The sequence below is a fragment of the Malania oleifera genome, chromosome 1 (genome assembly GCF_029873635.1).
Source record: "Malania oleifera isolate guangnan ecotype guangnan chromosome 1, ASM2987363v1, whole genome shotgun sequence".
In the NCBI taxonomy this organism is placed as follows: Eukaryota; Viridiplantae; Streptophyta; class Magnoliopsida; order Santalales; family Ximeniaceae; genus Malania; species Malania oleifera.
In genome coordinates, this window is record NC_080417.1 from 32,192,011 (window position 1) to 32,217,959 (window position 25,949).

General features: G+C 36.1%; 2 protein-coding genes across 3 annotated transcripts in view; both read right to left on the reverse strand.

Moving 5' to 3' along the window:
- Positions 1–237: 237 nt before the first annotated feature.
- LOC131155963 (uncharacterized) lies at positions 238–912 on the reverse strand. The gene has a single exon (XM_058109439.1). The coding sequence runs from the start codon at positions 910–912 to the stop codon at positions 238–240; it is 675 nt and encodes a 224-aa protein (XP_057965422.1).
- An 884-nt stretch (positions 913–1,796) lies between these two features.
- The window catches only part of LOC131157627 (uncharacterized), a 29,634-nt gene continuing 5,481 nt past the window's right edge, over positions 1,797–25,949 (reverse strand). The window contains exons 7-26 of one of the 2 annotated variants that reach the window (XM_058111937.1): positions 24,947–25,014; positions 21,564–21,662; positions 21,307–21,422; positions 8,300–8,474; positions 8,102–8,212; positions 7,949–8,027; positions 7,703–7,846; positions 7,468–7,581; positions 4,961–5,082; positions 4,763–4,845; positions 4,555–4,679; positions 4,340–4,460; positions 4,023–4,160; positions 3,647–3,743; positions 3,430–3,555; positions 3,085–3,177; positions 2,782–2,887; positions 2,521–2,660; positions 2,316–2,402; positions 1,797–2,239 (exon numbers count right to left, since the gene is read on the reverse strand). In XM_058111937.1, the coding sequence (XP_057967920.1) occupies positions 2,105–2,239; positions 2,316–2,402; positions 2,521–2,660; positions 2,782–2,887; positions 3,085–3,177; positions 3,430–3,555; positions 3,647–3,743; positions 4,023–4,160; positions 4,340–4,460; positions 4,555–4,679; positions 4,763–4,845; positions 4,961–5,082; positions 7,468–7,581; positions 7,703–7,846; positions 7,949–8,027; positions 8,102–8,212; positions 8,300–8,474; positions 21,307–21,422; positions 21,564–21,662; positions 24,947–25,014 (2,279 nt within the window). In that variant the 3' untranslated portion in view covers positions 1,797–2,104. Of the gene's footprint in view, positions 2,240–2,315; positions 2,403–2,520; positions 2,661–2,781; positions 2,888–3,084; positions 3,178–3,429; positions 3,556–3,646; positions 3,744–4,022; positions 4,161–4,339; positions 4,461–4,554; positions 4,680–4,762; positions 4,846–4,960; positions 5,083–7,467; positions 7,582–7,702; positions 7,847–7,948; positions 8,028–8,101; positions 8,213–8,299; positions 8,475–21,306; positions 21,423–21,563; positions 21,693–24,946; positions 25,015–25,949 lie in introns of both variants that reach the window. The other variant, XM_058111930.1, reaches the window with a different exon arrangement.

Genomic DNA, 25,949 nt, shown 5'->3' on the forward strand with positions numbered 1-25,949 from the left:
TCTTGTTACACTTGAGTCAATCCACCATGCACAGTCATCTTCAACAACATTGATTTCAGAAATTATTGCCACAAACTTGTTAGAGTTTGTTTCATCTTGCTTTTTCTTGAGAAGACGACATTCACTTTTGTAATGTCCAGGTTTTCTACAATGAAAGCATAAACCTTTCTTTTTCTTATTTTGATTCTTGACAAAATTGTACTTTATTTTTCGATTCCCTTTCTTGGGATGTTGGGACTATTTAGAATTGCCTCTTTCTTCCATCATATGCACTTTGGAAGTATGCTCTTCTGCACCTTTTTGGTTCTGCCTCAACACTTCCTCAATTTGGAAATGTTGGCCCAGTTGTTCAAGAGACATATCATCCTTCCCGTGTTTCAAAAATTTTCTAACATCTTTCCAAGATGGATTTAACTTATCAATAATAGATGAAACAGAAATGCATTCATCCATCTTCATATTATGTTGATTAAACTGGTTAAGGATATGCATAGTTTCATGAAACTGCTCTACAACAAACATATTATCAACCATGATATAATTAAAAAAATTTTCAATAAAAAATTTCATACTAATCGCATCATTTGTGAGATACTTAGCCTCAAGTGCATCCCACAACTCCTTTGTAGTAGCCATATTTTGATACAGATCGAACATATTGTCTGACATTGAATTGCAAATGTGGTCTTTGCATATATAATCATCTTGTTCCCATTTAAGTCTTGCACATCCTTCAACCAAAGTCTCATTCTCGTTCATAGCAGGTTTGGGGGTGGTCAGAACATACATCACTTTGAGACCCACAAGAAGAAAATGCATCTTTTTCTGCCAACACTTGAAATTACTTCCATCGAACCGTTCAAGTTTGACAAAATCCATAGCGAATTCCCTCAAGGTTGAAGAACCAGCCATTTCGCAAATAACGTTTTAAGATTGTAAAAATAAGATGAGGAAAATGCTGCAAAACTGAAATTTGCTTCAAGGCACGTTACAATGTCGTTTTTTCTTAAAACGTTATTTACTCCCACCAGATTGATGTGTATTGGATCAGCAAATGTTTCTAAGATACAATGAAGCCTAGAATATGATTTGATATCAATTTGCGTTGTACACAAATGAAAACTAATCACAAACACCCTTAAAGTAATTTAAACAAATGTTCAAGAATTTTATTTTTGCATATAATAGAATTTAGAATTGAAAAAGATATAATTTGTAAAAATTTTTGTGGGAGAGAATAATAAGTTTTCTGCTATTTTTCGTGGAGTTGGCTCTATCTTTATATAGACAAAATCATGCATTTTTCAAAAGATTGCATCTCCTAACTAATTGTAACATATTATTCCTCCATGTCATTTATTAATAACCTTTCCTTTTCCACTTTTTCCAATGTGGGAGAAACTAACATAACTTTGAATGCTTTAGAAAACTCATCAAAGGAAGACTTTAAAAACTCACCCATAAAATCGTATATTTTAGAAAATATTTCAATAGGATCTCAAATACATAACCATTTTACTCAAATTTGGCATGAAATATGATGGTTTTATTTATTTTCCAATGAAGGAGATCTTCAAAGTATTTACATTATTTGCATTTTAAAATGTTCGCAAAAAATAAATATTAGAGTAATTTGCAAATCTACTAAGTCGAATTCTCATTAGCTTTTGCTTAATTATTGAGAGCTAGGCATGCTTTGTGCGTCTTGACATGAGCTAGTGTGAAAGAATAATGTTTATGTGCTTAATTCAGTGATTTGAAGCTATATGTTGTCTAGTAGGGACAAAAGACAGCTCTTAAGGCCTTATCCAAGGACTCCATAAACCGGACAAAAGACAAAAGCTATATGTTTCCCTTAGCATACACCTAGAAAAAAGGAATGGACTTATACTAGATAATACAGTGTTTGATTCTTTTCTAACCCTACTCAGCTCAAAATTACAATTCCCCGCAGACCTAATTCAAAAACAAAATGATCTATTACCCAATACCCACCCCGGTGCTCTATAAATACTATGGTGCCATCCTGTAGAAACAAAGGGCAAAAAGAGCACAACCTACAGTCACAACAAAGATTCTCTACCCTGAAAAATACTATATATGCTTAATTCCCAACTCTAGGGGCCTTCAGAAAATAAACACTCCTCACAAACCCTCTTCCAACATCACCAACAGTTCTTAGCACACCAACTGGATCTTCTATGTCCCCGCCCATTCCCACCTCCTCTCGTCCTCGTTTCTGCAACACCAAATAACAAATAAAAGGGGTTGTTTTCGATACTAAATGAAGAGTACTGTGTGTGTATCAAGCATACCTTCGACTGGGATCTCTCCCATGTTAGGCCAATAGCATCACCTCCCAGAGAATCATACCACACCTTGAACACATTCAGGAACTCTTTCTGAAAATATATTATGGGAAAAATGTCAGCAAGAAATAGCTTTTGTGTTAAGATCAATGTCAAAAAGCTTGTGGGGAGAGAGAAGGAAAGAGATATTAAAGTTTTGCCTGATACATGCCTCTAAATCTCCAACAAAGCATCTCAGCGGATCAAAGTTCACCATTAGCTTATATTTCAGTTCCTCGGGGCGCTTCATGTCTTCAGCCAGCAAGAAGGGATGGAAATCCTTGCTAACATTCCCACTAGCCACATGCCTCCCTGTCCATGACATGCAATTAAGAGAATTGTAACACTCCTAACAACAAACTGAATAGAAAACAAGAAACATTTTGACAATAGAATAGCCATGACAGTTTCCAATATCCATCAGAGAAAATGCCTTGGTTTGGTTCAGATGGGAATAGAAGCCGCTGGGGGAAAGCCAATCTGTCCCTGTGGAGTAGAATTAATGCATCATAGTTGTTCAAAGGAGTTCGGAAAAGGCACTGCAAGCCAAAAATTGTCACAGAAATCCATTATTACAAAAAAAAAAATGAAATAAGGTCGGTCCAAATTGTAAACCTTCCATTTATAGCGGTGTGCGGTCAGTGTACAAAACTACAAACAAAAAGAGTGACTAACACACAAAGCAAGTCACCTAGCGAAAAAAAAAGTGTAACCAAATTTTTTTAACGTGTCTCACCTCCCAACCATAGGAATCAATTTGATGCTGCAATATGAGTTTGGTCAACAAGTTTGCACTGCTTCGAGCATAGGCCACCAATCTCCGCAGTTCCTTTTACATCAGCATTGTCAAAATGTCGGTTGAATAACAAAATCAGCATATTCACAAAAGAATGCATTTGGCAAGTCAGACTACTGATTAATAAGGAAGCATGAACAAACTTTTTTTAACCCTGGCACCCTTGCTGGGGCCCAAAGTAAGCCATTACGCCAAAAGTTCATGCTCCGAACAATGAAGAAACAGGATACTTCATCTTGTAAAAGAATAATATACAAACAAATTGAGGCTGAAACAATTACTTACAGATGATATTGGTGGGAATCTGGTCCAAGCTTCAGATACCCTGTCATATGCTGTGGCCAAGAACATTGCAGGGTTTAAATTTTGTGCATTTTCTTCACAAGCCTTTCTACTTGACATGAAATTCTCCTATCAAAATGAGGCACATTAAAAATATAAACACAGGCATGCAAGGAGCCAACATAAAATTATAGAAATAACAATCCATTGTGAAGCTTACAGTAATCTCTTTTTCATCATCTGGCGTCAGATCATTATTTATGTCAACCACCAAAGGAGAAAAAGTCCAGTCATACTCAGAAATTAACCGCAGGAACCTGCCAACCAAATTTGGTAATGCATATTATGAAATTGTCCACCCCAAACATGTGCATATAGGCACAAATAAGCCAGTCTAATTTGGTATATGAAAAAAAAAATTAAATTAATAGCAGCATATTAGTTTTATCTTGTTTAAAATTTAGTCTATTTTTCAGACATCATTCAGAGGTATAAATGATCCCTTCCAAGCTTTCAGCAAGCAAATTTGTGAAGACCAACACAAACATAACTAGCATTTACTTCCAGTAGAATGCCATAGGAATGAGAAATTCAACCTCAAAAAACCTGAGACTCGTGAATGAGGAGCATAAAATGGTAATGGTGTTGAAAAGACATATGCAACCAACAGCTCAACTGCCTCCTCTACTAAGCAAGCCGAGAAGAGATGCGAAGCAATCCATCGCTTGGCAAGCCTACCAAAGAAAGAAATAAGATGCACATTCTGGTATAATAATAATAATAATTACAATTATTATTTTAGATTACATATTCAAAATCTCACTGAACGACAGACCCATATGTTTTATTATTATTATTATTATTATTATTATTATTATTATTATTATTTTACATTACATATTCAAAATCTCACCGAACGACAGGCCCATATGTTGGATAACGTCCTTGCAAACCATTGATCATGCTAGAATGCTGGCTGCGGAAAAAAAGTTTCTTATCTGCAGAGAAGACCTGCTTCCCTTTATCACTTCCATCTATAATTAAAATGGGCTAAATAAGCACATCATCACAAGTATCTACATACCACATCCATAAATAAATAATCATAAGTCAAATTGAAATCTTTACTTTGCCTGTTCAGCAAACTCAGGCCTCTCTCATGCAAAATTTTAAGACGAAATGCATATCCAGACATAAAAACATCAACATCATCCTCAGTAGCAGTACATGTCATTCCACAACTGTTCTGGAGACTGCCACAATACAGTATCATCAGATAAGTTAACAAAGAAGAATATAGCTGCCTTCATAAAAAGTCAAACACAGCCTGACCCACCTTTCTCCAATTTTTATAAGGAAAGCAGATTTAGTCTTCTCCATCGCTACCTCATCCAATGGCCAATTCCCAGAACCTTCCAACTGGAGATCAAAGCAATAACTAAGTATTTAACAAAAATTCAATAAATAAGTACTTATAGACTACAAATAGCACTAGGAATGCAAAGCGAGATTGATTGATTACTGCATATCATGCCTGAATCATAACTTCCAGTGGTTGAATGCATGTTGAAGTAAGCTTTTGTAGTTTTGAAACACCACCCTTCTCGTATGCTAGGGGATGAGGTTCAGGAGGATATACCGAAGTAAACCGAAAAGCTGTAAAGAATACTAAACTCAGAGATTTTACCAATTTTTTTTTTTTTTAAAACATTCAAGTTGAAACATTAAAAGAAAAAAATAATAGAAGCCCAAAACCAACTTGATTTGACTACTAGGATTTTTCTACCAAAAACATAACCCAAAAATATGAGAAGAAAAATTGTTCTCTTAAGAGCTTTTCAATTATGGAACAAGAGATTTTTGGAAATTGTTCATTGTATACCAAACCACAACAATGGAACCAATTTTTTATTTTTTATAGAAGAAGAATATGCTAAGAGAGAAGAAAAGAATTACAAGCTAAAGGAGGACCAGAAATCCTTAAGAAATAAGAAAGCATCATAATAAAAGAGTACAAAAGAGGCAAATCAGAAAACCTAACAAAAACTAAAAAAGCCCCTTCTTAAACCCTTGTCAACGTTATTGATAGAAGAATTTAAATTAGCTAGCTCACACTGACACGCTCTCCCCTTGCTTTTACACTAGTCCAAATAAACTTCTTTCCCTCCAGGATCAGAGTCAATCATAAACCATTCTTGAGTTCTTGCCCAACAATTGTTGAGCTTCAATATCCTTTCCAGTAACCTCCCTCCTAGTCCCCAACATTTTCAGCCACATTATGCCCAGTATCTTCACCATTATCTTCAAAGAGATTAACACCTACCCTTCAAGTGGACTAGCCTGCACATGGGAATCCAACAAAATCTAAGTCATATGAAACATGGCCATAATGCTCACAAGATTCATCAAGTAAGAAGCCATCATCACATGCAAAACTGCAGTCGATATCACTTCCATTATCAGACTCATCACCCCATTTCTTTTTATTCTTGATGGGTCCGCTCTTGCTTTCCTTCCCACCTCATTTCAGCACCAGTTCATTTGGAGTTTGAACAACACAACCCTCAGAATTACTTGACAAACCCAGAGAGTTCACCATAATTCCCTCCATCGCTACCTGATGAATATATTTTTAACAGACCCACCCATATCAATCTTTCCTCCCCAGAAACAAACTTATTCCCACCATTATAACCCAAAGTCTCTTGATATCCATCTTTTCTGTACAATTCTGATCCTCCTAACTTCCACAACTGCCGATTCCCACATTATTAACCGCTTTATTCAAGAACTTATTGGACAACTGCACAACACAGGCACTAAGGTCTTCCAATTTTTAATTCAGACTCGGCATTAAGATGATTATTCATACCTGATCTATCAGCATTAATCCCTTGACAGATTGCTTGGTCCTGCTCCCAATGTTCCATCATTCTGATTTCGAAAAGGAATTTCCAGAGAAAGATCTGCTTTATTTGAAACAGAAATAGCCAAATGATAATCCTTCTTATTCTCCACTTGCATAGTATCCATATCGTCAAAGCAAAAAAGCTCCTTCATTGTGTAAGCCATACCCCTACCCTTAAAGAGAAATCCCTTCTTGTCATACCTAGGATTCGCTAAATGTCACTGCTGCCTTTCTACGATTCAGATGCAAATCAACAGACCCCTCTACCTATTACACATAAACCTCCCTCCCCAGTCAGCAAAAGAACCACAACAGTTCACTAACAGAGCCAGGTATATTAAAACATTTTAGAACATCAAGCCCTTCCCTCTCCTAGCAGGCCCAAGATGCATTTCAATTACTCAATAGGTCCAACAGCCTGATCAGAAGGCCCACTATTCTCTGGTTCAAACATCACCATGTTCTTTGTCGATGGTTCATTGGCAGGAAACCCTAGAACTGCATATCTCAATGACCTGCCGCCAACATTTCTCTTCAGTCAAACCGTACTGCAGCTGCTGGACAGCCTTCTCAATATTGCAAGACCAAACATTTCTTTGAAAAAAGTACAACAAAATATAAACAGAAGCATGACATGAAATCATTCAGCTTCTACACATAATGAACAGTTCAATGTCATGCAAAGCTTTCTATAAAGTAACTATAAATCCACAAAATTTTGTGATACATAGCTTTAATGAAAAGGAAGAAATGACAAGAAAATGTTTGCCAAAATTCATTACTAATTCCATCCATGAAAATGCATTTCACAATCATATTCTGCAGCAGCAACATTAAGATTCAAAAATATTGACAAAATATCTCAACCACAATAATTTGTAGCTGAGCACAAACAGAATATAATCCAAGTCTCACTAAAAACAAAAGATATCAATAGTATCAAAACAATGAATTTAAATTCCCACTCAATTTTTTCTAAGAATTAAACCAGAGAGGAGTGTGCATCTTGAGCATAAATACGAAGTTGTTGATATCTCTATTATAAACATGGTCCAGCGGATTATTGACCTATCCCTAACCCTAATACAGCATTAAATAAAGGAAACGCAGCCCTTCCAGAAGAGAAATGAAACCTGGGTCTAAAGGCTGCACACTAGATATCCGCAATGGAATGTCTTGGAGAAGGTGCAGACGCTTTGACAAAACTTCAAATGCCACAAGCAAACTTCCAGAAAATGATATGGGATCTGTAAAATAATCACAATTTTTTTGGGGAAAAATGAATAATTTATGAGAAAATAGTAGAGAATAAAAAAGATAGATATGTCTTGAAAACTAAAAACAGAGTGAAAAAGTAGCATTTATTACCTCCACCACCGTGAAGCAAAGAGAAATCAAGTTGATCCACAACATGCACAATATTTTCTTTTGATATGGAAAGATGTTGCAAAAGAACATGCTCAGTAATTCTTTTTATGATAAGATGTCTTTCCCACTGCTTGCATTCCCATACTATAAATTTAGGAAACAATAGTTATGTTAATCATTCTGTTACAAATTGACACAAGGATCAGCAGCCAACTAAGAATCAATCATCCATCAGTACCCCCTCACCTGTGCTTTCAGCAGTTGTACCATCTTTAAATCCCCGAAGCTCTGCTTTATCTCCCCAGAACTTACGGAATTTAAAAGCCTAATGCAGAACATGAATAACATTAGTAAATGTGCTGTGAGGCAACTGAAATAAAGATTCAAAGAATCAAATACCTCCTCTTTATTTTCACCACTAGGACCAATGTCAACCATTCTAAGTGCTTTGTCTAAAGAGCTGACTGAAATTCCAACAAGCAACGGCTCTCTATCGAACATTGAGAAACCCTAAAAGCATAACATTATGAGAACAAGTTTGTCTCAGCTACAGTAAGGCTATCAATCAATGGTTGAAGATTAAAATTATAGCCATACATTCTCTATATTGCAGTCTGTAGGGGTGTTTCTCCACGTAACACGTATGGACTTTGCCCTATCTTTTAACCCTTGATGCAGAAGAAAATGTATCTTCAGCTCGTACATTCTCCAACACTCTTCGTCCAAGCAAAATCCTGACGCGCAAAACTCAGCATTTCCCTTCAAGTTCAATCTAAAGAAGAAAAAACTCTCAAACAGCAACAAAGATACACATCTACTGAAAATAACTGAGAAACTCTACAAATTAGATAACAAAATATTGCCAGGGCTCTGGCAACTAGCAATTCGCAATAGGCATGCATTAACATATTAAAACAAGTCACTTCTCTAATCAGACCCATATGGCTTTTATAGATCTAGAGAAAACTTATGATAGAGTACCTAGGGAAGTGCTTTGGTGGGTATTAGAAAATAAGGGAGTTTGCAATAGATATACAGAGGTCATTGAGGATATGTATGATAGAGTAGTGACTAAGGTGGATGAGTGGTTTAACATTAAAAGATAAAGTAGGAAATGAACATATATGCAAAAATTTAGGCATAGCACCAGTTAAAAATAAGGTAAGGGAGGAGCGAATTAGATGGTTTGGGCATTTAAAGCATAGGCCTAGTAGAGCACCTATGAGGAGGAGTGAGTTAGTTATGGTTTTTGGCATGTAAGAGTAGGGGTAGGCCTAAAATAACTTGGAGTGAGGTAGTGAGGAAGGATTTAATAGCCCTTAATCTAATAGATAAAAATGCTCTGGACCGGGTGAATTGGCGGAAAAGGATTTATGTAGTCAACCCCACTTAGTAGGACTTAAGGATTGTTGTTGTTATATCTAATCAGACCCATACATGTGCTTTTAGTTGGCAATTGACAATAGGCATGCATTAACATATTAAAATAAGTCACTCGATCTAATCAAACCCATACATGTGCTTTTAGTCATTCCATAAAATGTATTTCTCTATAACGACATTTGGTTAACCATGCATTAAAATTTCAAACTACCATAGTGATGTAGGAGTAGGACAAGAAGCAAGACATGGGAAGATCTTTGTTGGAGAATAATTAAGAATTGGGTCAAGGGATTGCTGGGTTTAGTTAGCAGTTCATTGTATATTTAGTTTAATTAGTATAGGACTGTATTTGGGGGCTTGTTTGTAATATTTGTGTATCTTATGGGTGAATTTGTAATTTCATGTTGTTTTAGGGGTATATGTGTAATTTCATGTATTAAGAGACTTTCTTATAAATACTGTGTGGAAGTCATGTCGTAAGTTGTTCAACTTGAATTGAGAAAGTGAACATGTCTCCCCTTTTGTATCTTCTTTCTCCTCTCTTCCCTTTCTTCCCCTTTCCTCCCTTCTATCTCTCATGGCTGCAGATCCTTAATGCTACCCCTGCATCATTTGGTATCAGGGCCCAAAATCGATTTCATTCTTTCATTTCAATGCCCCCAAGTTCCACTTTCACTCTATTTCTTCCCTTCTTTTTCTCTTCCTTTTTCTCTCTTTTGTTCTGTAACTTCTCTCTCCCTCCTTGCTCTGCCTTTGAAAAAAAAATTCTGTTTTTTTTCTCTCCTCTACTCTGCTCTATTCTCAGTGTTGTTTTGCACAACTCTTTCCTTCTGCCCTCGTTCTTCTTCTTCTTCCTTCCCCATCGTTTTCTGTTCTGTCTGCCCTTCTCCATCCTATCTTTATCTTTCACTATTCTGTCCTTCTCTGTCTGTTCCTAATCCCCTGCTATCCAGCAGCATTTTCTTCTGATCCTCTTCTTCTGTCTCCTCCTCGTCTTCTCTTTCAGTTTCCCTCCCTTCATTCTACCACTCTGATTATGATTTCTGGGTCTCTGTTCTGAAATTTCATTTAGAAAGATAAAATTCAAAAAAAAAAAAAAAAGCAGTTCTGAACTTTTTCAAAATTCCAATTAAGTCCCTCTTTTATCAAACACCCCATTCCTGGAAGACTTTCGCAACATCTCCCACGCCATCATAATCAGAACCCCCTGAAACCCTCTCCCCTAAAATTTCATTGCTTACTGACCACCAGAGGGCCTGCATGTGCCGGCTGAAATATTTCCAGCCAACCACCCTGTGAAAATCCCAATCTCCTGCATTCTTCTCATCACAACACCACCCCATTGTAATCTCCATTCCTTTATCTCCCTTCGCCCCAAATAACATTGCTGGAAAGTTTCCATCGGCAACTCACACACACCATGCACGGGCAACGCACATGTGGAATTTTCCCCATGTCCTGCAACTTAAACTTGGGGTTCTCCCATGATATTTTGATCTACAACATGGTATCTTGTTGCTAGACATGAATTTGCAAGTGTGATATCTTGATATGAAAAAAGCTAGAAATTGAAATATCACTTGAACCATCAGCACTTTGGAATGTGGATTTGTCACTGACAGCAATAAAAATCAGGTTGCATCGCTGCGTTTGTGAGTTTTTTTTTGTGAATTTGTTTAGTTTCTGCATGGACTCTAGACCACATGTGAATTGAAGATGGTTCTTGAACATTGGGAATCAGATCTGTGGTTTGCAAAAATAAATCAAGGATGGTTAGCAAATCATGTTAAGGGCTTTGGGTGAATGGCCTACTGGAAAAATGAATGGCTTGTCATACTCTGGACATAATATCAAGCCATTCCATACCTTTCAAAAGTGTGGAGAAAATGTGTGCAAATTCATCATTGATGGAAGATATCCTATGAACGTGGTTTCTAGAAGTGGAGTACTCCTATGAAACTTCATCCAGAACCTCACCAAGAGCCTTACAAGATACCTTGGGTTGATAACTCTACTATACATGTTTGTGAAAGATGTTTAGTTCCTATACACATGGGTGACTATTTTGATAGTGTTCAGTATGATATCATATCCATGAATCTTCGCCATGTACTTCTTGGTTCTCCTTGGTCGGATGATTTGGGTGGGACTCAAGGATATGATAACACATCTTCTACTATAATGATAAGAATACCATTTTGAAGCCCACTCTACCAACCAACCAAGACAAAGAATCTACTAGAGTAACTCAACATGGTGACACTATAAGCAAGGAAATGCATCTGTTTGAAGACATTCAAACTCTTGCAAAAATTCCTAATATTGAGCTTGTCTTTCTTGACGAGTTCATTGATGCCAATTCTCAAATCAAGTCTATGCTGCTGCCAAAGGAATGTGGTTTCTTGCATCACTCAAGCACCACCTTTCGAAGAGTCCAAGTTTGCTTCTTACTTCTAATCCTCTTAACATTTCAAAACTTGAAGCCAATTTTTTCCCAAGTGGGGGAGAATTGACGTAAGACAAAAAGCAAGACCTTCGGAAGATCCTTGTTGAAGAATAATTAAGAAGAATTAGGTCAAGCACTTGTTGGATTTAGTTAGCAGTTAATTGTCTATTTAGTCTAACTTTTTTATAATAGTATGTGAAAAGCCATGGTGTAAGTTTTTGAATTTGAATTGAGAAAGTGAACATGTGTTTCCCCTTTGTATCTCCTCTCTCCTCTTCCCTTTCTTTCTTTCCCTTTCTTCCCTTCTATCTCTCATAGCTGCAGTCTGCAGATCCTTGATGCTGTCCCTGCACCAAATAGGAGTTGTAACTCCCAACCAGTTTCTTAGTGCCAAGTGTTATTTTTCAAATGACACAACAGAAGGAAATTCAGTAAAGCACAACCCAAATGATACGTTGTTAACATGTCATTCTAGTGGAACAAGTTTTTAGACACCAGAAAGTAAATGTTACTTAAGCACAAACCCATGAAGATCTAGTGATCTACAAATGTAGGGGAAATATTTACAAAATATTTGTTTAAATTGCAGCCAATCCCATACAACTACAGACCACTATAAGTGGTGTGACAAAATCACAGCAGTATAGACCACTATGGGGCACTTCAAACCACTACAACTGCATAGGAGCAGCTACAAGGTCACCACAGCTGCTATAGTCATTGTTAGAGCACTGAAACTGCTCTCTATGCTTTTCTTCTCATTTTCTCCCATTTTTTAATCCTTACATTAATCCCAATTGGAATTTTCCTCAGTTTTCAATATTAACTTTTATGATTATGATACTATAAATATGTCATAGATTACACAACATGACTATGTAAGTTACATTACATGCTTATTGTGTTCTATTTCATTAATTTTTTACTTATCAAATAATTTTATCATTTGACCTGATCAACTTATTTATTGATTTTGTATAATCAAACAATGGTCCGTTCATATTTATGGTCATAAAGTACTGAAAAGTAAGGGTGAGCCTCGACTCAATGGTAAGGGAGTCACACCAAAACCTGAATGTCAGAGGTTCAAATCATGAAACCGATCACTCCAAGCATGAGGTAAGATTGCATACATCAAGCCCTTCCTATAATGGCTTGGGAGTCTCATGCACTAGGTGTCACATTACATTTTCATGTAACTAAAAATGGAGAAGAAATATAATTTTCCTTGCCAATAGCATTTTTAACCAATATAAAATTTATAATCCTTACTAAACAATGTGGCTGAACTAAAAGAACCAAAAACCAAAACACACTAACATCTCATTAGGATGGACTGGGGGCATGAAACTCTACCAAAGCAGAAAAGGTTGTGCATGCATGAATACACACACACACACACAGAGCTATTTTTTTTAGATAATAAAAGATATATTAGATTGAGAGAGAGAAAGCACAAACAAAGTGGGCAAGAAATCCACCCAAAAAAATAAAAAATAAAAACAGAAAAAACAAAAAAGAATATAAAAGTAAAAAAAAAAAAAAACTTAAACAGCAATAAACAAAAAGAACAATTAACCAAGTAAACCCCTTTTCAATTGCTTCCCATTGTAATTCACCAACCACTTCAAATTTGCTATCTCCCTTTGACCCTTCTTCGCTTTGAACTTAACCGCAACAAACCGCACTTCCATTTCTGCAGCATCACTCATTTTCAAATCCAATTTATCCAATATCTTTTGGGCTTCAAAATCCTTCCTAGAAATCACCTCCTCCGGTATCGGTAAAATGCCGTCATTGCACTGCATTTTGTTATCCAATTCCTTATTATCAAACACAGAAACCCCCTCCAATCCTTCCAATGGAGATGGATGAACATATGAAAGGTCCCCAAGATCATCACAGGATTCAGAAACATATCCATATTGTTCCCGAATCTCATCCAACAGCAAACCCCCATCACACTCAAACTCACTTATGTCATCACTGTCATTATCTGAAAATCTCCCCATTTCTTTTCCTCCTTTCCTTTGCCAACTCCATTACTTCCTATATCCTTCATCTTAGCAAGTGCATCTTCCACAATACTCAATTCACCAGCAATATTTCTCCTTAAACACACAGCTGTTACACCTGCTTCCCCACTGTAACATAAAATACTCCTGCTTTCTGCTACAGCTTACACTTGAGACCATCTTAATTGATCTTCTGTTTATACCAAGAATATGAAACTACTAGCAGACACTCTCTAGCTCACTCATCACGATCTTGTCTTGACCTTCATGCTTGCTGCTCATCCCTGTCAACTCACTGATGGCAGTTTTGCACATCTGACTACCAGAATATGCTGTTATTTTACCCTACAATATTTACACTCACTTCAATTTAATACATGAGCAGGTACATTGTTTTGGACCATCTGGTCCACTCAAACATCTCAAAAACTAAAAGATTTATAATCCTAAATACAGTGAGTTCGTAGAAAGCATCCGTACAGACACCAAAATAGTCAATGATGAAGACAACTGATATGTGGATGACAGTTCTTTCAATAATGCATTTGGCACAAGTTAAAACAACTCTTTACAATGATTTTGGAACTCGAAGGATCATGATCAGACATACTGATTATATATTCTCTTTGGTCTGTATAATGGAATTGAGAAAAATAATGGAAAACATGCAAATATGAAAAAAATATCCTTTGAATATGAATGAAGTCAGGTAGCTAATCCCAAGAACTTTTCTTAGAGCCAATTATAACACAAACACCCTCCAATGTGGCGACATGGGGACGTAAAAAGGAAAGAGAGGGATGGGGTCACCTGCTTTTGGCATAGCGGGCCCCAGTGGGAGGCCTGCACAACGGGCTATTAGCTTGGTGGTAGAGTGTGACCCTGATAATTGCATCGTTGTGTTTGGGCTGTGAGGGCTCTTAGCCACATGGATAGTTCAATGTGCTCACCAATGCCAGACCCTAAGATGTGGATTATCCAAGGCACATTAGCATGGCACACTCCACATGTTCTAACCGGGGTTTGAAACCAAACTTCTCCTCAGGAGGATAGATGATGTAGGATGGTTCTAAGTAACCCTAGTCCTACGGTTGACCCTTTTTGTGGCACACACACAATATCACAATCTATGAGAAGAATTGAATTAACCAAGCATGAACATCACAAACATATTCTAATGATCACAAGTTGTTGAGATTTTGAAAACATATATGATTTGGTTCAAAGCCCTTAGTTGATCAATTCATTCAAGTAATCAAGTTCACTTTAAAAGATACTATATTATAAGTCTTAGATCACAAGTTCTGGCGTACAAATCAAATATCCCTAAGCATGGAACTAGCAAGCATGTTCATGTTGAAAATCAAGGAAGATTCAAAGAGAATGAACAAGGTTTTCCAATCAAGGTTTCGGGTAGTGTTTCAAGGCTTACAAGATACTTTTAGGGACTGTTTTAGATAGTCACAAACACTAAAATGAAACGAGTTTACCAAAAGGTTCGGAATGTCAAACACCAAGACACACGAGTACTCGATCACACCATGAACAAGCTTGTTGATCCTTACGAATCTTGAGACAAGAATGAATCTTGAGGTGGTTGTGGTTGTGAGCTATGAAAGAGGTGTGGGTGTGTAGTGTTGATGACGACGTTGATGTTGTCATGGTCTCTCACCACCCAATCTCCGTGGAGACGAAACGTAGCCTCACACTGCTCACTCACAAGGAGAGGAAAAAGATTCACAAGTTCAAGCAAAAGCTTCTTTTTTTAATTGATAATGCAAGATACCTTTTACAATACAAGTGATGGTATATTTATAGCCTTACATGCACACGACTTCTTAAATGTTTAAAGAAAATACAAAAGTAAAATAAAATATTTAAAACATAGGTAATGAGGTTCCTAGGAAATAGTTTGTCAAAGGAAATAGGTGCCTAGGAACTATAATAATTATGATAGTGGAGTCTAGGAACTTAAAATGAAATAAATGCTTCTTGAAAATGCAAGACTCTTTGACTTGCAAGCTGTCATCCTCTTTCCAAGCTAGCTTCTAAGAGAAGTTTCAATTGGTGCAAATAAAGTTCACATCAATGATGGACTTCAGGTGGTCGTCCACGTGTCACAAAATCCGTGAAAGATACTCGAGGTGCATGTTGATACCTATCATCTCTCCCTGACTAAAAAGAATTCTCCTCCGGAGAATTAGGTCGAAAATACTCGGTATACAGCTTCGGGTTAGAACACTTAATTACTACCCAGTTAAAGGCAGAATTGGTCTGTGTTACCAAAGCTGGAATCGAGAGTTCGATTACGCGAGGGGAAGGTACGAGCACCCCCTACGCGCCCGTTCTTACGAACGGTACCTAATTAATTATGAAATTATCCCTAAGTAAATTAAAAAAAAAAAAAAGTCTTTAAAATTACTTTTTTTGTGAATTTATAAAATATATGAGCAAAAAAACTAATCACAAAAATATACATAATATATATTCCCTCAGAACTAAAGGTATGTGAAGCCCGAAAGCTCGTACCCCCTTTTGAAATCATAGGGATGAAAATCGAGAAAATACTTTACAAAATACACTCCCAAATTTTGGAAATCTTATAGGGTTTTTCTAAGTATGAAAATACTAATTTGAGAGGTTTTTGGAACTCAAATAGTGTCAAAAAATGATTTACAAGTCTGAAAATATTTTTCTCGACTTTTTCTATTTTTTATGATTTTTTATATTTTTCCACATTTTGTTGAATTTTGAAATAACAAAAAGACAATCAGTGAAAGTCAAATCAAAAATATTTTTTAGAATTTTCCCCTAATATTCTATTTTTTATGATTTTCATTATTTTACAGAAATTTCAAATAGCTAATAAAGAAAATAGTATAATACTAATACTATATATCATAACATATAAATATTATATATCCAAACCTCAATGATACAGCCCAGGTATTAACAATGAATCCAACCTTAATAATATACCCCAATATGGAAATAATTAAACCTCACGTAAATCATATATAATTTACACAAAAAGAATGAAGTTATGGAAACAATTCGAATCATGAATCTAATTATGAAATATACACAAAAAAAAAAAGTAATATGCCATAAGATGGAAACCCTAAAAATAAGTATGGAAATAAATTGAATTCAATCAAGCAATATTCAATAATATGGAAATCTTAAAAGTTAACATACATTATATGGAAGCCCTAAAAACCAATATACAATAATATGGAATTCCTAAAATAAATACACAAGCTATATGGAAGTAATCAAACCCTAAACATGCAAACCAATCAAAACCCTAAATGTAATACATATAAATATAAGCATGAAATAACTACAATGTGCAAACAATGACAATATTAAATAATGTGCAAGCAAAGGTAGTATGACTTTAAATAATACAATGATAACGTTAAACACAATAAAATACAACAAAAATAACGTGGATGTACAATATGACGATAACTTGAATATACAACATAATAATAATAACATAAGTATGCGATATATAAAATATGACAACATAAATATGCAATAATAATAATTAAAACTCTACTACAATAAATGTACAAACACTTTGACAATAATATAAGACAAATACATAATAATAATAATAATGGAAATTCTATAATGTATACACAACAACTATAATATTAATAAATATATAATAGCAATATACAATAACCAATCTTTAAATGTTAAAACCCAAACAAAACCAAAAATATATATATGTATGTGTGTGTGTATATATATATATATATGCATGTGTGTGATGGCAGGCTATGTGCGTGTGTTCACAATCTGATGCATGCATGGGGGTCACCGTGGGTGTGTGTTTTCTGTGTATGTGTGGTCGTGAGAGTTTGTAGCAGACAGAGCTGGGCGCGTTAGTGGCTGGGAACTCACAGCAAGGGGCTTAACGGAGGCCGTGAGAGGAGTGAGAAAGGAGCACAAGGTGATGGTGGGGGGATGGTCCTCGGCTGCAACAATGACGACGAAGAAGATGACGGGCAGGACTGGAGAGCTTGGAACTTGGCCGTGGAGAGTTGTCGGAGTGAGGGCAGTTCAATTGGCCGTGAGGCCGTTCGGCTGGGCGGCAAGAGGAGCAACAAAGGAGCTGTTTGTGGAGTTGGCAGTGAGGATGACGACGGTCTGTGCTGTGTGTGGCCGAAGGGCAATGATGACGGCGTGGGTACCATGGCAGTGTTCGCAGCTGCGGAGACGATGGTCATGGAGGTGGTTACCGGGATAGTTGCTGGGGCTGTTGTCTGGTGTTGAAGCTAGGGCTAGGCAGAGAGGAGTGGCCGGTTGACAGTAGTGCCCGGTTGCAGGAGGTCTTCGGGTCTGCTGGTGGGAGCCACGGTGGCTAAAGGGAAGTTGCAGAGGGAGAGTAAGAGAGGGAGAGCAAAGAATAGGGGGAGAGAAAACGATAGGGAGAGAGGCTGAGGGAGGAAGAGAGAGACAGAGGGCCGAGAGACAGGGCGAGAAAGAGAGTTAGGGAGAGCTTGAGAGAAGAGAGATGGGGCTACCGGCTGGGGGGGTTAGGATTTCTTTTTTTTTTCTTGTTCGTGCGCGCCCCCCCCCCCCCCCAAAAGGTTCCTATCTGTGTGTATCCTGCTATATATAAAAAAAAAAATTCAAAACCCTAAAGAGCCCCCTTTTTTTGTTTTTTTATCTTTTTAAAATATTAGTGATAATAATAATAATAATAACAATAATAATAAATAAAAATTAAAATAAGAATAATAATAGTAAAGTAATAATAATAAAAATAATGATAATAATAATAATAATGGTAACAGAAGAATGATGGATAGTAACCCCTTTGTTATATTTGGCTCGGGCAAAAATAGGGTGTCTATAATCAAGAATATCTAACATGTAAGCATTAAAACTTATTTTCCTGAGAACTTCGAATGGTCCCATTTTTTGGCATGAAGCTTTCTTACCTTTCCTGAAGGAATCCGTTCAGGGCGAATTCAAACCACAACCATATCACCTTCTGAAAATTCCTGCAACCTGCGATGTACATCAGCAATAGACTTATAATGCTCATTGCTTAAATTAATTTTAATTATTATCTGAGAGTGTAAATCATGTATGTGCTATGCAACATCTCTCTTCAAACTAGCTATGGTCTTATCTCTACCGAAGTGACCCGCAGCACCTCCAACATGTAATTCCCAAATCAGTTGGTCACGTAGAGATGTGGATGGGATACACAGTCTAGCCCCTCTAAAACGAAATCCATCATGAATCACAAAGTCTGGGTGAGATTTAGGAACTTCCTGCAGCAAATCAGAAAAAATATCACAGAAGGCTTTACACTGAGAGTACCGTTGCTTGATGCTATTGAAGCCAACAACTTCCACCTGAAGAGTTTGTATGGTGGCTACAGCTCGGCTCAAAGCATCAGCAACCTTGTTCTCAACACCAACTCGGTGTTTGAGTACAAAGGTGTACTGTTGTATGTACTTGACCCATTTCATATGTCTATGCCCTAGCTTCTTCTGAGTATGTAAATACCTTAGGGCTTGGTGGTCTGAGTACAAAACAAACTCCTGAGGAAGGAGGTAGTGTCTCCAGTGTACAATGACTGTACTACAGGATAAAATTCCCTATCATAGGTAGAATATAGTTGTTTTGCCTCATTCAACTTCTCACTAAAGGAGGCTATGGGGTGTCCCTCCTAACTAAGTACTCCTCCAATGCCTACACCTGAGGCGTCACATGCAACCTCAAATAATTTCTGGAAATCTCAGAGATGTAGCAATGGTGCCTTAGTCATTAAATCTTTTATATCCAAAAAGGCTTTTGTCGAAAATTTCGACCATGTAAATTCTCCTTTCTTGAGGCAGTTTGTAATGGGGACCATGATGGAGCTAAAGTTTCTAATGAACCTCCTGTAGAACGTGGCTAACCCATGAAAACTCCTCGCATCATGTATGTTTCAAGGAGTAGGCCAATCTCTAATGGCTTTGACCTTATCAGGGTCAACAGAAACGCCATGCTCAGGTACAACAAAACCAAGGAAGATGACGTGTGCAGTCATGAAAGTACACTTCTTTAAATTGGCATACAACTTTTGCTCCCTCAAAACCTCAGACACTCTCCTCAAATGGACAAGGTGCTCCTTCTTAGTCTGGCTATAGATCAATATATCATCAAAGTATACTTCAAGGAAGTGTCCAATGAAAGGACTTAATACCTACGTCATAACTCTCATGAAAGGGCTCGATGCATTAGTTAGCCCAAATGGCATGACTAACCACTCATACAACCCATCCTTCGTCTTGAAGGCAGTCTTCCACTCATCTCTCGATCTGATCCTAATCTGATGGTACCCAATATGATGTAAGACGGTTCTAAATAGCCCTAGTCCTACGGTTGACCCTCTTTGTAGCACACACACAATATCACAATCTATGAGAAGAATTGAATTAACCAAGCATGAACATCACAAACATATTCTAATGATCACAAGTTGTTGAGATTTTGAAAAAATATATGATTTGGTTCAAAGCCCTTAGTTGATCAATTTATTCAAGTAATCAAGTTCACTTTAAAAGAAGTTATATTATAAGTCTTAGATCACAAGTCCTAGCATACAAATCAAATATCCCCAAGCATGGAACTAGCAAGCATATTCATGTTGAAAATCTAGGAAGATTCAAAGAGAATGAACAAGGTTTTTCAATCAAGGCTTCGGGTAGAGTGTCAAGGCTTACAAGGTACTTTTAGGGGCTGTTTTAGATGGTCACAAACAATGAATTGAAACGAGCTTACTAGAAGGTTCGGAATGTCAAACACCAAGACACACGAGTACTTGATCGCACCACGAACAAGCTTGTTGATCCTTAGGAATCTTGAGACAAGAATGAATCTTGAGGTGGTTATGGCTGTGAGCTATGAAAAAGGTGTGGGTGTATGGTGTTAACGATGAAGTTGATGTTGTCATGGTCTCTCACCACCCAATCTCCGGTGAGACGGAACGTAGCCTCACACTACTCACTCACAAGGAGAGGAACAAGATTCACAAGTTCAAGAAAAAGCTTCTTTTTTTAATTGATAATGCAAGATGCCTTTTAAAATACAAGTGATGGCATATTTATAGCCTCACATGCACATGACTTGCACATGGCTTCTTAAATGTTTAAAGAAAATACAAAAGTAAAATAAAACATTTAAAACATAGGTAATAAGGTTCCTAGGAAATAGTTTGTCATAGGAAATAGGTGCCTAGAAACTAGAATAATTATGATAGTGGAGTCTAGGAACTTCAAATGAAATAAATGCTTTTTGAAAATGCAAGACTCTTTGACTTGCAAGTTGTCATGCTTCTTAAAAAACCAAGACTCTTTGACTTGCAAACTGTTATCCTCTTTCCAAACTAGCTTCTAAGAGAAGCTTCAATTGCTGCAAATAAAGTTCACATCAATGACGGACTTCGGGTGGTCATCCACGTGTCACAATATCCGCGAAAGATACTCAAGGTGCACATTGATCCCCATCAATAAATGGGGCGGTTCAGGTAATATCCAATGTAGATCCAACTTTCTATTTATTCGTGGGATCTAGACAGTCCGGCCCCCGGAGGGGGGGCACCATGGCTCCTCTTTTCTCGAGAATCCATACATCCCTTATCAATGTATGGCCAGCTATCTCTTGAGAGACAAACCAGAACTTGTTGAACATCTCTAAAAATGAAGATATAAGTAACAACTGTATTGTGCATTAAATTAGACACACACCTGATGCAATAGTCATATTTGGCAGGGAAATCAACTTTAGTCATAAATATCTTCTCGAATCCAACATCTTTACACTTGTATAAGCAACTAATTGTCAAAGCAGCTTCTTCTCGGAGCTGAAAGTTGTAAAAGTAAAAAGTTTTAAAGATGAGGTCAAATTGTGCAATGTAATCCAAAGAGAGCACAAAACATCGAAGTGAATCCACATATGTACCAAATTAATGGGAAAGAAAGGTAAATATGGTGGTAAAAACTACCTCAAGAAAACCATTCCTTGTCATCCGGAATGCGAAATTGAAGTATGCAAATGGATCACATATGACCACTGGGAATGACTGCTTATATTTCATCCTTTTCTGCAATATAGATAATGATTGCATACTGAACTAGTACAGGCAGAATGCAAATTATGAAATAGCAAAATCGTAATTATGAAGAATAGTATATAAGCCGCAATGAAAAACATGGAAAAGAGAAACAAACAGAAAAACCATGCACACAGATTCACACATGCAAGAGGAAGAAAAGACAAATAGACAAGAAAATAAGTTGTAGTGTACAGAAATTACCAGAAACCGAACCAAAATCAGGCCAAAATAAGTTCAGTTTGGTCTTTCAGTCTTTAGTTTCGGTTATGGTTCTGGTCCTTAAAAAAAAATGGGTTTGATTACGAAAAGCCAAAATAATCAATAAAATATAAAAATTTTGTATATATCACACACAGTGCATTTATACTCAATATATTAATTTATTTACACCTTTATTGATCTATACATCTTCCAATTAATTAAGTTTTTAACTTTAATATAATTTTAAAAGTCTTTGGTTTGACTAATATCTGAAGACTGCAACTCTGCAAGAGAAGGCAAGGCAGGCTGGAGTTTTATAGATGTCTAGGGTCTACACTATTCTGTATTTGGGAGGATTGAGGATTTCTGTGTTGTTGTAGCCTACAACACACTGCAACCTCTCCTTGCATTCTTCTTGTCCCAGATCAGTCGAGTAGAAGACCAATAAATAACCCTGCAGTGCTCTTCTACAGCTGCATCTCCAAGTCATGGGCCTGCTGTTGACTTAGGCCAAAACTAGGGCTATTATTACTTAGAAATTCTTCATGTCCTTAATGTAGTCAATTTGTGTAGTTAAAATTTTTAAAAACCGAAAATAATCAAACCAAACCATTGAACTAATGGATTGAGTTCTTCTCAAATGGACGGTTTACAGTTCAGTTTCAGTTTAGAATTTTTCACTGATCGGTTTGGTTGTTGGTTTATGCAGACCGTATAAAACTGAGTACACCTCTAAATACAAGTGGATCCACCAAACTCTAAGGTTGCAATAACACACAACTAGATAATTTGGCAGCAATATGGGGATTTAAACTGACACTTTAATAATTTTTGGATTATATACTGATATGTCCTAAAGATTATAAAAAAGACATGGATATCCCGCTAAGGAAACATTTGGTTGGCAAAATGTCTATTCCTAGAAGTAAAGTGGTCATAGTACAGGAAATAGGGATTTCATAGTTTACAAAATGAAAAGTATTGTCAGTACAAAACAAATGACAATGCCAAAAAAAGATTTATTAATCCATTACATGGAGTCATGGTCTTAAATTTCCACAAAATTGTAGAAATTTCCGATTTATGTCACCCTCAAAATCGAAATGGCAGCCGATTTCCGTCTTGCATGATTTCCATTGAAATCTCAACAAATCATCCAAAATTTATCAAAATCTCAAATTTTTAGCGAAACTTGTCGAAATTTTAACTATACGATAAAATTACATCAGAATTCAAATGAGAAATTTAGGAGTGAAGTGAAATTTCTATCTTAATTTATTTTAAGAATTTTATCGAAATGAAAGATTATTACAAGTGCTTTTGAAATTATATGAAAAAATAAACTTATAGTAACATTTTATTCAACCATTCATGTCTAAATTATCATTATTTGTATAATAAATAATATTTAAATGATTTATGAATTTCATTTGTATTAACTGAATATGTTTAATGTATATTATCTTACAAATATGTTTGATACACATACTATTTTACAACTTTTCCACCTCATACAAAACATAGATGAATTTAATTTGTAATATATTATTCCTAAAACTTATATTATTATGTTTGTTAACCATTTCTAAAGTTTCACAAAGAATTCCATGTTTTACTACTAATTTCTTTCATTTTTTCAAATTAAAATCAAAATTGACATCGAAATCGAAATTTATGTCCTTTTAGAGCTTTGAAATTTGAGTTGAAATCGAAATTTAAGACCTCGCATGGAGTAGACAAGGAATGATTATTCCCAAATTTCACAATAGGTACGGCTATTCCTATCCTATCTCATGTTTGATGGAATAAAACAAAAAATTTTGCATGATGACTTTCTAGTAAGTTATTATATCTCAATACAATTTCTATTCTATTCCCACCTTATTCTATTCCATGAACCAAATGTAACCTAAGTCTTCAAAACAGACAAAGATTTCATGGAAAATTATTTTTCATGACACTTATATCGCCTCGTCAGTTGAGCATCCATTAGAATAGCATAAATGTGCTAATGTGTCAAAAATACTAAAATTTAGATTTTAGACCATTCTGCTTGACGTCAATCAGACATTTCGCCCCTGATGTCATTCAAAAAATAGAGATGGATAGCCTGGGTGTACAATCAAAAGGAAAAAAAGGGAGAATATGAACAATATTTGTACAAGGGAAATGAACTGCGCCAAGGGTGATTTGGCAATGAAAACACCAATGATCACTGCCAGGGAAGTGCATGGACTGCATGGTGCTATGGAGTGAATCTGAGTCAACAGAGACTGGCCATGGAGTGGATGATCATGGTTCATATAGCTGGGGAGAAAAGAAGGCAAAGAAGCTTACATCACCGTCAAAAACCATTGTGGTCGATAGCCTTCATGGCTGTGAAAATCCCTCCTCAAACAATTGTTTTTGTCTTCAAATTTGCTTTCATCCTCTCTTAATCCCTCCATCTTTGGCCATGAAGAGTTCAACCTGTGCTCTCCTAGAATTCAGCTTGTTTATATAAAAAAAGACACGGTCTCCTGGAATCCTGGCTGGAAACTGTTCTCTTATCAAAAGGCATACCTTCAATTTTTTCTGGTCTTGGAATTGTGCATAAGGCCACTTGAAAGGAAAGAGGAGCTTTTATTTGAGACCTGAGAGGGATTAAATACAAAGGCCTGAAAATTGCTGAGCGCCCCCCCCCCCCCCTTTCTTTCTTTTTTTTTTCTCTTTTCAGTGTATGAAATATTCCATTGTTAGGAAGGGCAAATTTATCTTTATAAATTGTACATAAATTTGTTATCCAGTTGTCACTAGAATGGGAGGTTTGCGTCATTTTTGGAAATTCATGAGTCCATTTCTTTTTTATAAACCTCAAGGGAGGTGAGGTCAGCCTGCTTTGCCCCACTTTTTAATACAATATTTATATTTTAGCTCCATTTCTATACTTGAAGAACAAACTTTTTGTTCACCAACTATTTTGAAAATAAAAAATAAGAAATAAATTGAATAAGGGAATGACTTTCAGATATTAATATGCAATCCTAGTTAAGAAAATAAATTAATCAACAAAGGGTTAGGAAGCAGCACACCTGTTCTGATATATTTTTTAGGCCTTGAAGCTGAAAACAAAGCCCATTATCCCATAATTTTGAAGTGGCTGCAAATACAAAATCAGTTATTATAAATAAAAATATTCTTATTAAGTAATGAAAGATTATGCATCATAGAGCTTGCTGAAAATGAAAGGAGAATAAAATAAGTGAAAAATAGCCCCTCAGTCCACGAGGAAAATACATAACATTTTTAGCAGCAGTTGATAGTTACCGTCAGTCCATCCATAAAGAAAACAAAAAATATGGTTGGTGGCAGTTAATGGTTACTGTCTCACTGACATCCGAAAGTAAAATAAAAAAAATAAGATTAGTGGCTTCGTTCTTTTTATCATCTTATGGATGTTACAGGAAGCTCAATAATTTCCTCATTCTTATTTATAACTTGGTAATTTTTTCCTTCCAAAAAAACATGTAATACATTTTTTATGCATTTTCTTTTTATTTAAAAATAAAATTTCCAAAAAACTTACACCTCACTTATGCCTTTAAGCACTTAAAATTGGCCCAGTCAATTTTTATAAATATAAACATCACAATAGGTAACCAAAACTCTATAAATTGCAATAAACCACAAATTTGTTGCACAAATTTAGCTGTTATAAGCCACTGCTGTGTTTTTTATTAGTAAATATGCAAACACATAATAAAATATCGCACACAATCATGCAACAACAACAATAAGCTTCCTTGGGAGTCAAAATCCTGGAGAACAGTGAGCCAGAAGCCCAAGCTCTACTGTCTATATGAGAAACAACAACAACAAGAACAAGTCTTAAGTCCTACTAAGAGGGATCAGCTATATGAATCATTTTCCACCAATTCACGCAATCAAGGGCATTTTCCAAGAGCTGTTAAATCCTTCTTCATAACCTCATTCCATGTTATTTTAATTCTACCCCTACCTCACTGTCTACATGAACACAAATAATAAAATAAACCTAAAAATCTCCTGCAAGGACTTAATCAGAAAAAAAGAAGT